Source organism: Denticeps clupeoides, chromosome 14 (genome assembly GCF_900700375.1).
Source record: "Denticeps clupeoides chromosome 14, fDenClu1.1, whole genome shotgun sequence".
NCBI classification, from domain to species: Eukaryota; Metazoa; Chordata; class Actinopteri; order Clupeiformes; family Denticipitidae; genus Denticeps; species Denticeps clupeoides.
The window spans coordinates 10,085,145-10,097,866 of NC_041720.1; the positions used below are offsets into that span (position 1 = coordinate 10,085,145).

Genomic DNA, 12,722 nt, shown 5'->3' on the forward strand with positions numbered 1-12,722 from the left:
GTAGATAAATTGAAGGCCATAATGATTGCCACAGTTATCATGGAGTTCTCCACTTCTGTTCTCAGGTTGGGCTCAGTGAGTGTTGAGGTGGCCAGTGATTCAGCTGTGGGTGCTTTGAAAGCCACAGCTGTAGAGATGTGTGTCTGTCCCCATGGATACAGTGGAACATCATGTGAGGTAGGTGTATGTAGGTACACACTATGTGTACAGTGCAGATGTTTGGACCCACCATTGAGGTTTGTAAGAACACAAAAGGAAAGGTGGGCACACCGTGTCCAGACTGGAACGAGTGTATCCCTGCGCTGGTGTGTGTGTGTGTGTGTGTGTGTGTGTGTGTGTGTGTGTGCATGTGCGTCAGTGCACAGTGTGTTTTATGAACACTGTGTACTGATGCATTCTGGGAGCGGCACAAGAACGATGTGCTATTACAGGAGAGTCCTCTCAGAGTGGCTTGACCATTAAAAGGCAGCGGCTATTGATTTCTGAGCGATGGCTGGGTGTGCTGACGGCAGCAGATGTTCGGGTGCTAGGCACCCAGAAAAAAATAGTAATAGAAAGCATGGCTATCATCTTCTCTTTATATAAGAAATCCTTAGAGCTTGTGTGTGTGTGTGTGTGTGTGTGTCAGACATTTAGTATTCCATCTTTTCTCTCAAGTAAGACGTTTTAAAAAAATAAAATAGATGGGAAAAAAGTATGTGGCACTGTCAAAATCAAATCAAATTTGAAAAGTTATTTGAAGAAAAACTGCTTAAAACATTTTTCTTTTTCCTACCCCAATTGGTGCATGCAAAATGTCCATGGCAATTCTGCAGCTATCATTAAATGACAAAAAAAAAAAAAAAAAAAAACAAATGAAGGAATATTTTACATTCAGAATGTTTGATTAGCACGGGTTGGTGTTCATAGTGCCTGGAGTGACATTTCCAGCACTTCATAAACAAAAATACAGCCAATGGAATTTATTATTTGTGTATGTGAATGTGAACATGACAGTGTATCTGAGACAGCTGTGTGTGTGTGTGTGTGTGTGTGTGTGTGTGTGTGTGTGTGTGTGTGTGTGCATTCTTTTTTATGCCTGTCTGCAGGGAAGATTGTGTGTGTGCGTGGCAGTATGCTTTAATGCATGCGTGTTTGCATGTTGCCATCTGTGTTTGTCTGTGTGCACAGTTGTGAGTTTGTTGAAGTGAGTGCATGTTTGTACTCTGTGTTATAAAAGTGGGGGCATTTTGGTACAGCATTTGGAAAAGTCTTGTTACACACAGTACAGGCCAAAAGTTTGGACACACCTTCTCTTTCAATGTGTTTTCTTTATTTTCATGACCATTTACGTTGGTAGATTCTCACTGAAGGCATCAAAACTATGAATGAACACATGTGGTGTTATGTATGTACATGTGTGAGTATTGCATTTTTAGACTGAACTTCAAGATGTAGTCAAGACACACTGTTCCTGCCCATTCAGAACGACATCCATTTTCCATATATTCTATGTGGAATCAGATTTATGCCAAAATTTTGAAACAAAACTCTCCTAATATCAAACATTGAATGACGTTGAAATGCAATATAAGAGGTTGGAATTTTGACAACATACGTTTTTGCCTACATCCCGCTCTTTTGAATTTTTGCTTGTGAGACTTTCAGTTACGCTACTCGTTTTTACAGTTTCACTGCTGGATTTTCAGTTGCTCCACCAAGTTTAACGTTTTTTGCTGCCTGAAAATACGTTTGGACCTTTTGCACAATTCTCTAGTGTGAGCGTGGCTTCGCCTTATCGGCCAGCAGGTATTTGAGTAAAAAGGAGCAGCATAACGAATAGTCTCACAAGCAAAAATGAAGAAGAGCGAGATGTAGGCAAAAACGCATGTTATCAAAATTCCAACCTCTTCTTTAGCATTTCAATGGTCGTATTTTGTCGCTTGATGTTGGGAAAGTTTTTTTTTTCCAAAATTTTGGCACAAATCTGATTCCATAGCTGAACTCCAGTTGTCAGGGCATCACAGCTCAGCAGTTGTTTTCTCTCTTTTTTCCTCCACCTGACCTCCTCTCCTTGTGTCCTCTGTGGTCTGACAGGTTCAAGGAGGAAAGCTCCAGCTGCCAAAGGGTCATGTTTATTTGTCTGGTGATCATATATATATATATATATATATCTGCTCTTCTCACTTTCTTCCAATCATTCTCTTTGGAGAATCCCTTTTCAAGCGTTCACCTGTCAGTGCCTGTGCTGGGCCTGATCGCTGTGTGGGAGTGTGTGGGTGTGCGTGATGGGTGAATAAAAAAAGTCCATATCTGGATTACAGCTCTTTTGGTAGAGGTGAGGTGCAGGAAGTCGGAGATCCTAACATCAGGATTTTCACTCCTAATCCTCTTACTGTTCAGTTTTTTAAATACGCTTGTTATGAAGGCAGCAAAATCATACCTTGCCATTTACCCCTCAGATCAAAGCCTCTTTGTGTGATGGCGCTGATGCATCAATTAAAGCTTTGCTGGATTAATTAGTGACTGCAGAACAATGTATGAGCAGAGATGGTTAAATGAATAAACCAAAAACAGACTGTGCTTCCTGTAGATACTTAGAAATTAGGGGGTTAAGTCCATTTTTGGTACATGGACTGTTATAAATGTATATTATCGGTCAAAGGTTTTGATGTATCCACTCATTTATAGTACTGGCGCAGTAGTGGTCTAGTGGGTAAGGAAGTGGACTTGTAACTGGAAGGTTGGTGGTTCAAATCCAGAACCGCCAAAGTTCCACTGAGGTGCCACTGAGCAAAGCACCGTTCCCCACACACTGCTCCCCGGGCACCTGTCATGGCTGCCCACTGCTCACCAAGGTTAATGGGTTAAAAGCAGAGGACACATTTTGTTGTGTCACCATGTTCTGTGCCGCAGTGTTTCACAATGACAAAAATAATCACTTTCAGTTGACATAGTTTGACCCCATATTTAGACTATGCGTATGGGTTTTATTCGGGCTTGAAAGGGTTCCTATTGCGAAAACGTTATGTCTGCTTTTCTGTAATTGAGCATCAAGCAGCTTTTTATGATTATAGAATCTGATCATTATTTGGAGAATTTTTTTTCTGCATTTTTTTTGGATAGTGTAACCTTTTTTGTATTTGTTTTTGAGAGTATTTGATGTTCCAGACCTTTGACTGGTAGGGATGTGTATATGATTGAGCACTTGTGTAGGTGTGTGTGGGCCTTTTTATTAATGAAGTTAATTAAAGTTAAGTTAATGTTTTGCAGACGTGTGTCCCCGGCTATCGAAGGGTTAATGGGACCACATTTAAAGGAGTTTGCGAACCCTGTCTCTGCCATGGTCATGCATCAAACTGTGATGACATCACTGGACAGTGTTTGGTAAGTGATTAAATATAATAATTATGTGCATTTGCGATTAAAAACAATAAAAACTCCCTGACTCAGCATCATAAAATGCTTTTATATATTATCCTTGACTCACATTTTATGAAACTTATAAAAAACTGAAATATGAGAATGTGGGGTGTTTTCGGATTGTGACACCTTGATTTAATATCTCTATCGACCTCATTCATTGGCGAAAATTTGCCAAAATACATGTTTTAAAATTTTTCATAGTTGAATCATTTGTCCATAAACAGACCAGTCATAATACTTGTATTGCAAGCAAGTGTTATTTTTCTTATTTTTCTGGCGTGAACCAGATACCTTCAGAAGAGCAACCAGTTTTCGCAACAAACCAAACATGCAGCTAGATGAACATCGCTTTTCATTTGTCAGGATCTGACATTAACAAACACTTCAAACATGCTTCGTTTTACGTAGCACCTCTGAAGTATTGACGGTAATGGAATATATGGTTTTAATCTAAATTTCTATTGCAATGATAATGGCAATTAATCAGGACACATTCATTCGGTGCACTTTTACAAGTCCTCAAGAGGCAGGGCGGTGAGTCAGCTGTGTGTCAGGTTCTGGAATAATCTTCGGACAGTGCACTGGTCAGCAAGGTCCCCTCAGGGCCCCCGTCCACACTGTCCTTTTGATCACCGTCCCCTCGCCCTTCCGACTTCGCCACTCCAAGCTGTCAGAACTGACCTCGGATCAGCCCTTTTTTATATTTCAGCAGTGCGTTTTTTTGGGGTTTTTTTGTAATTGGTGAGAAAAGACCTCCAGTGACGACCTGTGGCCTCGAATCGAGTAGACAGAGCAAAGCGAGTCGAAGTGAGCGCCGTCATGGTCGGCTGCATTTCCGTGTCAGCACACAATGGCCGGCCAGCAAACCGCCACCCAGGCGAAATGCTCAGCAGCTTAGTGAACAGCGTGCCCTCTCCCCCCCGAGTGGTGTTGCGGCCACATGCTGTGAACTGGTTGAGGGTTAATGAGGTGAAGGATTGGGAAATAGATGGAGATTCATCGATTGTGGATGTGGAGCACACGCCACACACCCCTCAGGACCTCCAAGCCTCTCTCAGTTCAGCAAACACCGCCTCCCCAGCTTCGGCCGCAACGAAGAAATCTTCTCTTCTTGCTGGGTTGTGCTGAGTGGACGTCTATAATTGACTCTGAAGCGTTTGGGTTTTATCGGGCCCAACGAGGCATGCAGCTCTAAAACAACACTTCTCATTTCATTAGGTTCCACGCCGCTGTCACTTGGGCTAACGCCAGTCCTGGGGGGAGGAGTGACTGGGTAAGGGGTGGTGGTGAAAGGAATGCGCTGGATTATAGTCCGGACTTTCAACATTTCATCAAATCGCTTTAAGAACACTCTCTTACCTTCTCAGCCGTTAGGAGTCAGTTTTATCAGTTTTGAAGTGGAACTTGCAGTTTCTAGAATTTCACAGTAATGATGTTACAGTTTGTGCTTATGCATTGTGCAGAAAAAAATAAAAGAAAGGGAAAAATATGATAGCTCATACAAAACTCTCTGCTATATCACAGTAAACGTAGTATTTAACTGGACAGTAGGAATCATTTCTAAAAGTATTCTGACATATGAATTTGGGGCAAAAACAAAACTATTTGCCTTTCTTCTTTATGTGCAGGCCTGCCAACATAACACAGTAGGGCCTCACTGTGACCAGTGTGCCCCTGGTTTCTATGGTGACGCCACAGAGGGGACACCCAATGACTGCAAACCATGTGCATGTCCCCTGCTGAATCCATCCAACAAGTATGTGCTGGTTGAGAATATTTTTAAAATATGTATCTCATAAAGCTCTCGATAACAAATGTAGAGCCTGCAGTCAAAACGGGGTGTAATAGGAGGGTTAAGTCTACAGAAGTTCCTCATTCGTTGAGACTCGGTTGAGCTGATCAGCAGCTCATCCTGTTGATGCTGAAGTTCAACAAATAATGCACACATAATGGCTGCCATAGAAATAGACAGTTATTTTCAATTGGTGTCTTAATTTCACAGGCGCTATATATATATATATTTTAGGGTTATATGTGTCTTATGTGTGTTGAAATATCATAAATGTACTTGATGATGACACCATTTGGTGCTGAAAATGGCCGTGCTGCTGTCTGGGTGGTGAGTTCATGGTCGAGGCGTGGCAGCCGCTCCACCGAAGCGCAGGTAATTGAGTGTAATCCCCTGGTGGACAGAAGGGGGTGGTGCGTCTGGGACCAGCGGCCTTTGGCAGCTGGGCATTCCTGAGCAATGGGGTACAAAATGGCCAGCTAAAGAAAGACACACTCACACATCGTTGCCCTGCCCGCCTCAGTGGATCCAGTGTCTACCGAAATAGCCAGCCAGTCATTCCACCTCGACTCAGTCCGGGAACCCGAGTCCTACCCCCCACCCCCCCCTCCAGGCAAGGGACACTATCTTTGGGACCAGCCGGGAGCTGCACCCGGCCTCCTCCTGCTGATCACCCAGACCAAGTAGCAACGGAAGGATGGGTGTGTTCCGTTGCTCCTCGGTCATTCTCCTTTTTGCTTTTCTCTCCCACTCTTTCGCCCAAAAACGCCGCAGCTTCAGCCCGACGTGCCACGTGGACAGCGGTGGACAGCTGGTGTGTGACCAGTGCCAGGTGGGCTACGCCGGCCCAAGATGTGACAGGTAAGTGACCCAGAGGCACCCTACCTTTGCCGCCTTCTGGCTTCCCGATGTTGCGGTGACGATGGTTATACTAAATTCTAAACTCGCTGTAGGGTCGGCGGAGTTCACTCTGCTGGCTTTTGCTTATGGTCCATTATTTGTTTTGCCTGTACTTAACTTCAGTCTGCTTCTCATCAGCGTTTTTTGAAGATTGGTGACCCTCTGCTCTGTTGTGTAATTGCCTTGTGCTGCGGTTTCATTGCGAGAATAGCGGGTATCCGACTCTTTGCAGTGCGTTTTTTTTTTTAGAAAGATTAATGGAACACTTCATTTGAGATTAGGGATGAGGCCGGGTCGATGCGCTAAAGATTGACCCCAAATTAGTTTTAATTGAATGTAATTATATACGGATCTCTCCCGAATTGAACACAGTCATGACTATTGGCACGTCCGGATCGATTCGCAGCGGTCCAGCTGGTAGGCCTGCGTGGTTCAGCGGAAGGATACGTGTTCTTCTGCTGCCCGTCACTTGTCTCTGTGATTGTAACCACTGTGCCGTAGGAAAGTGCTAAAATAGGCTGGTGAAAAACACTCTGATGAATCAGTGTAGCATGCAGTGAGAGTTAAATGGAGCCTCTGCCAAAGTAGACCAGCCCCCCCAGGAGGTACGGTCTAGAAGACCCCCTGGAAGATTGATCGCTCTTGCAGTTGCTGGCACAAGCCGAACTCTCTTAAGTTCATTTTTCTTTTAAATGTTTTTAAGAGCTCATCTTTTGCACTTAAATTGTTCTAAATGTGTGTGTTTGGGGGGAGGGGATCATCTTTGGGATGTGTGTGAAATAAATAAAACTAAATGTTGAGGAAAGTGACCTCCGCCCCTGTAGACAGATGGTGATGGACCGTTTCGGGCAAGAGTGCCCTCGTCGTCCCACGGTGGCAGTGGGGCTGGCAGGTCTGCTCACTGCAGGCCCGAATCTCTTGTTAAACGGGTCCAGGTGAAGGGACAGAGGCCATCGGACCATCTCGAGACAGGAGCCCATTTATGGGACTGAACGGGACCCATCCATCACTACGGAGGCGTAGTTCCCACGAGACCTCTCCCGAGACTCTGCTGAGAGGACCTGTGAAGGGCGTCACTGACACACACAATTACCTTACAGGCCTGCTCACCTAGCAGCTGAGACCCGGGCCGACAAACCAGTAATAAAAAAATCTTACACTGGAGTATTGAGGGAATCAGGTGAAAAGAAGCAGAATAGGAAAGTCATCCAACCTTTTGTCCGTCAGTTCTGCTGATCCAAGTCAGGCTAAAGTGGAACGCCACCTGTGACAACAAAAGACCACTGTATTTTAACTGCACAGAGTTGCTCCTTGAATTGCTTTTTTAGACATTTAGAGCTTGGAACCATCTTTCCATCACTAAATACATGTTAGCATGTTAGTTTTTAGTGAAATTGAAATCGACCTAACTACTCATAGTACAGATTAACACAGAGCTTAAATTCACATCCACTATATTATTACATATTATTAATACAGGGATTAAATGGAGAAGCAGGAGAAGTGGGTGCAGCAGGGTGAAAATGCTCGGGGTAATGCAGGCAGGCAGCGAGATAAGGCGGCCGTGAACTGGGCTGAGGCAGTTCAGAAGACCACTCTGTGGCCACGACAGGCAAAGAAACTGTGTCGCCAAAGTAGGTACAGCATGAAAACTCATCTCTGGAAATAGCAAGTGAAAAGTTGTAATGCCAACCTGCATCAGGATGGAACCAGGCTTGCTGTGAGCAGAACGTGGCCTGAGGCGTCAGCAGGTTTTAATTTGAAATGCTCCTGCTTATGTGCATTTGAGGGCTCACGTGGTTTTTGCCGAGGGAAAAAAAGACTTCCCTATTGAGTCTCCTTGGCATGTGATCTTAGAATGAAGCGGTCTGAGGTCATGTTTGGTTTGGCCGCCAAATGGGCGTCAACACATGGTGTCTGAAGAGCTGGCTTTGGGTCAAGAAGGCCCAGCCAAAGTGTTTCCTGTTTTAATCGGAGGTATTTTTAGTTTGGGGAGACAGGCACCTGGCCTGGGCCATCAGTGTTTAAGACGGCCCTCTCCTCGTGCATCGGGGAGTTCGTGGCTGTCACAGCCATCTAATGAGTTCATAAATACCTCTAAAGGCGCCAGGGAGCGTAAGAATAGCCTCCTCAGCCTTCATTTCAGGAAGTGGAGCACGGCTACGCTGACTTGCATGTGAGCCGAGGGCCACGGGGACTTGCGTGCTCTCAGTGTCCAAGCGGCTTTGTGTTCATCTGGTATTTATCCTGAGGCCTGACCTCGTTCTGTGATAACAGTGCCAACGTCCACCATATCTGCGTTCTTTTTGTCAGGTGCAATGTGAGTAGCAGGATCTCTGAAAAGGCCGGACGGGTTGGCTTTGATGTCTGCCGACTCTGGCTGTGGACTTTAATGTTAACCGTATGAAAATCCTAATGGCAATTCAGTGGCAGTTTTCAGCTACACAATAAGTGCCCGGCTAGCTCAGTCGGTAGAGAATGAGACTCTTAATCTCAGGGTCGTGGGTTTGAGCCCCACGTTGGGCGTACCTTTTGGGGCAGTGGTGGCCTAGCATTTAAGGAAGTCGTCTTGTAATCCCACAAACAACCAAAGAAGGTTGCCGGTTCGAATCCCGATCCGCCAAGGTGCCACTGAGGTGCCACTGAGGTGCCACTGAGCAAAGCACCGTCCCCACACACTGCTCCCCAGGCGCCTGTCCTGGCTGCCCACTGTTCACTCAGGGTGATGGGTTAAATGCAGAGGACAAATTTCACTGTGCACCGTGTGCTGTGCCGCTGTGTATCACATGTGACAATCACTTCACTTCACTTTAGAACGATCGACTGCACTCCATTAATCACTTTTTCGATATGGGGGTGTCACGGGTGGGCTGGACATGGTGGTGAAGGAGGACGCATTCGCACGATCACAGGACAGGGGTTTAATACAAACTACACACGAGACAAGGGAACATTAACACGCACAATGACCCGACGGCGAACAGACACGAACAGGATAGTTATATACAATTATATAAATAGACACCAGGTGAACACGATCAGGGAACATTACACGAGACGAACATGAAACTCCGGTCCGGACTCCAGATCCGGAGAAACCCCTGCCGGTCCGGATCATGACAGGGGGTGATTTAGACGTAGTGGGGGTCACCCTACATAACACATGCTTTGACACAGGAGTCAACAGAAGGAAGATCCATATCCAGCTTAACAACATCTTACACACAACTTCTTATTAAAATGTAAATATTATATCCACATTTTTTTTTATGTAACTTTGACAAAAAAATATGAAACATGTTTTAAAATAGAATATGACTGTTCTATGACAGTTCCCTTTAGGATCCTTTTTATGCATTAACCCAACTGTTAATAGATTTGTATCTCTTTACTAAGTCATTCCATAAATTTGGGATGAATTTTCAACAAGCCAGATTCTAAATAAAATGGGATTTTGAGTTAATCATGTAGTTCACGTTCCCTGTAAAAAGTTCACATTCCCTGTAAAAAGTTTCAGTTGGAGCCGCCCAGTGAACCCTGTTTGTGTGTTTTTGCCTTTATTTGTACTTTAGATATAGAAATCACTTTAGTCCATCTCTCTCTCTCATGTTATCATTAGTTTGGGGTTGGATGTTCCTTATGAACGTTTATCTGTGAGAAATGCAGATGAGCTCTGAGCAGCTTTCGCGCGTTACCCTGCCGCGGCATCCTGCCTCCCCCCTGACACCGGGAGGCAACCCACAATCGGCCTGTTTTCTTACTCGTCCATTTCGCTGCCAGCGGGCTACCAAAGGACCCAGACGTCCCATTGAGCCCGGGCTCGCCCTGGGATCAGGATATCTGCGCCAGCAGCACCTCCCACTCACCAAGGCACCTGCTCGGAGGTGGAAATGAAATTACCGACACGTACGCGCGGCTGCACGCCCCGGCTTATGCTCACATAAGACAGTCACAGCCAGTAACATATTCAATTAATAAGCCACGGGCAACAGAAGGGATCCACCACGAGCGATGTGGAGCGATTTCGCTCCTCATTTCCTATCATGCAGATAGAACAGCGGAGGCGAGATAAGGATTGTAGAAGCCATTTAACAAGCAGACCGTGGATGGCACATGTATCTTTATCAGGCCCAAACATGATTCATTTCAGGGGGAGACGTATTACAGAGGCTCATCGGCGCTCAGATAAGAGCGAGGAGAGTGGTGGAGGGAAATGGAGGAGAAAATTCACTTTTTTCTTGTCTTTCACAGACTGGCCCTCTTGTGTCTTAATTGAATGTTTTAATGTACCCTCTCCTGCTCAGCTTAATTCCCACAAGTTTGATTCAACCATATTTCCTCTTATGATCTCCTATGACCTGCATTGGGTTACAGGAATGACACATGATATTAATTTAGATTAATATAAAGGCAATAAAAATTGACACTTTGTGGTACCAGAAGATTCTATAAAACTAAAGTAAAGTGTACTTTAGTCTAGGACACCACCACTTCCCGACAGATATCTCACGTTTGGTGATTTGATGGAGTATGAGACATTGTGAAGCAATCAGGATACAATCATAGTATAAAGGTGATCCCTGACAATACATTTATCAACCCATTTTAATAATATATAATGTAATCAAATCAGAATCACTGATTCAAACATAAATAACTTGCTTCTGAAACACAGAGCAAGGCACAGTGATGCTTGTCAGACAGTATTTATAGTCACATGTGGCTGGTGAGGATGTTTCTGTAGTTTTGTTTTACTCATTTTAGAGGATTAGCACATATATGCTGTTCATGGGGCAGTGGTGGCCTAGCGGTTAAGGAAGCGGCCCCGTAATCAGAAGGTTGCCGGTTTGAATCCCGACCCGCCAAGGTACCACTGAGGTGCCACTGAGCAAAGCACCGTCCCCACACACTGCTCCCCGGACGCCTGTCATGGCTGCCCACTGCTCACTCAGGGTGATGGGATAAATGCAGAGGACAAATTTCACTGTGTGCATCGTGTGCTGTGCTGCTGTGAAAACCTTTAAATCTACTGTGAGCGCCAATCTGCACGGAATAAATGATTAGAAGTCCATGAGATCATTTAACATTATAATCCTGTTTGTGCTCTCTGTAATGGTTGTATGTTTAGAAGGTAATTGTGTACATCTTAATAAATTAGCTACAAGGATTACATTAGCCCAAAACAATGGCTGTGATGGTTATTGCTTTTAGTGTAAATGAATCTCATGGGCAATTAGTGCAAAACTTAACGTGAATGAAATATGATTTGTTGCCTGGATGTTTGCTTGTAACATTTTTCTTTTTGCTTATGTGTGTGTGCGCGCAAATTTTTACCATCCCAAATGATGCAGAAGGGTAAATATAATGTAGGATTATCATACATATTTTTTTGGACACTGGATTTTATGCATTTATATTTAGCATTTAAATCTGAGATCCAATCTGATGTTGGTAACAGGCAGAAGAAATGTTAAGTGGACGGCTAGCTGTAAATGCCATGGTGGTATTAAAAATAGTTGGAAAAGTGCTTGACTAACACCACAGTGAATCTGAAGAGCTGTAGCAAGTCAGGCGGTCTCAAACGGAACAAAGAAGGATTCAGAAGAAAACTGCCTGCTTATTAAACTTAGAAAGTATCAACCATTTAAAAAATTGTTCTACCTGACCTTTGGGGCAACATTTCCTTTTTTTTATGTAAAAATTGGTTCCTGTTTGACTTGTTCTATATTTTGGTTCCTTTTTTAATCTAAGCTTTTAGTTTGAATTATGCTTTCTGATATGGTTTATGTGTTTGTTTTGCTTGCGCAGATGCTCCAACGGTTATTTCGGCCAGCCCTCTGCGCCAGGAGGGTCTTGCCAGCCATGCAAGTGTAATGGAAACCTTGACCTCTCAGCCCCCCGTAGCTGTGACCCTGTGACCGGGACCTGTCTGAGGTGCAGGGAGGGGTACGGGGGAGAGACCTGCGACTCCTGTGCAGATGGCTTCTTTGGCGACGCCGTTGTGGCCAAAAACTGTAAACGTGAGTACACTTCGTCGGCTGGGACAAGGTTGGTGGTGGCACTTTTATGGCAAATGAAATATTCATGTAGGCTACCCGTCCGATGACAGATGGGAGGCTTGTATGTGGAGATAAATGCTCCCCTGTGTGATCAACAGAGATATGTATCTCATGCCTGTCTGCGTAACATTTGCATTCAAACAAACTTTCAGTCCAAAAAGGTTGTAGCACTCAAATATTGCAATAGACTCAGTCTCAACTTTTAAAGTTAGGCATGGATTTAATTCACAAGGTTTTGAGAACAATCACACAGTTTCATTTATTTTGCAATTTAATCAAGTTGGGATCTTAATCCCAATAATGATTCGGCCCCTTCGGCTGATGTTTTACATTGCTACCCCGTTGCCCAATTGGATGCATTTACTGAATCAATTTAAAACGCTGTGGGGCTATTTTCCAAATGCTCTTAGGCCTTGTAACTTGCCCACATAGATTCCAGAGAGGTCACAAAAAGGCAGAATCCAATCAGCAGCTCCGTAGCAGAGATGTAATGGCTCAGTCCCAGAGGAACCTGCACAGGGCCGTCTCCTGGTCCCGCACGCTGCCCTGCACTTAATGAAAAGAGTGGA

At 44.5% G+C, this 12,722-nt stretch overlaps 1 protein-coding gene, 1 long non-coding RNA gene and 1 other non-coding gene across 10 annotated transcripts in view; 2 read left to right on the forward strand and 1 right to left on the reverse strand.

Moving 5' to 3' along the window:
- Positions 1-12,722, forward strand: part of lama2 (laminin, alpha 2) — a 123,111-nt gene that overhangs the window by 59,154 nt on the left and 51,235 nt on the right. For all 8 annotated transcript variants that reach the window (XM_029002539.1, XM_029002540.1, XM_029002542.1 and 5 more), the window contains exons 15-19: positions 66-177; positions 3,253-3,366; positions 5,034-5,161; positions 5,969-6,055; positions 11,903-12,114. In XM_029002539.1, the coding sequence (XP_028858372.1) occupies positions 66-177; positions 3,253-3,366; positions 5,034-5,161; positions 5,969-6,055; positions 11,903-12,114 (653 nt within the window). The remainder of the gene's footprint in view (positions 1-65; positions 178-3,252; positions 3,367-5,033; positions 5,162-5,968; positions 6,056-11,902; positions 12,115-12,722) is intronic.
- LOC114803175 (uncharacterized) lies at positions 4,609-5,532 on the reverse strand. Its single transcript, XR_003751890.1, has 3 exons — positions 5,487-5,532; positions 4,765-4,818; positions 4,609-4,658 (listed from the first exon to the last, which is right to left on the reverse strand). It is a non-coding gene; the product is annotated as an uncharacterized LOC114803175 (long non-coding RNA).
- trnak-cuu (transfer RNA lysine (anticodon CUU)) lies at positions 8,548-8,620 on the forward strand. Its single transcript has one exon. It is a non-coding gene; the product is annotated as a tRNA-Lys (tRNA).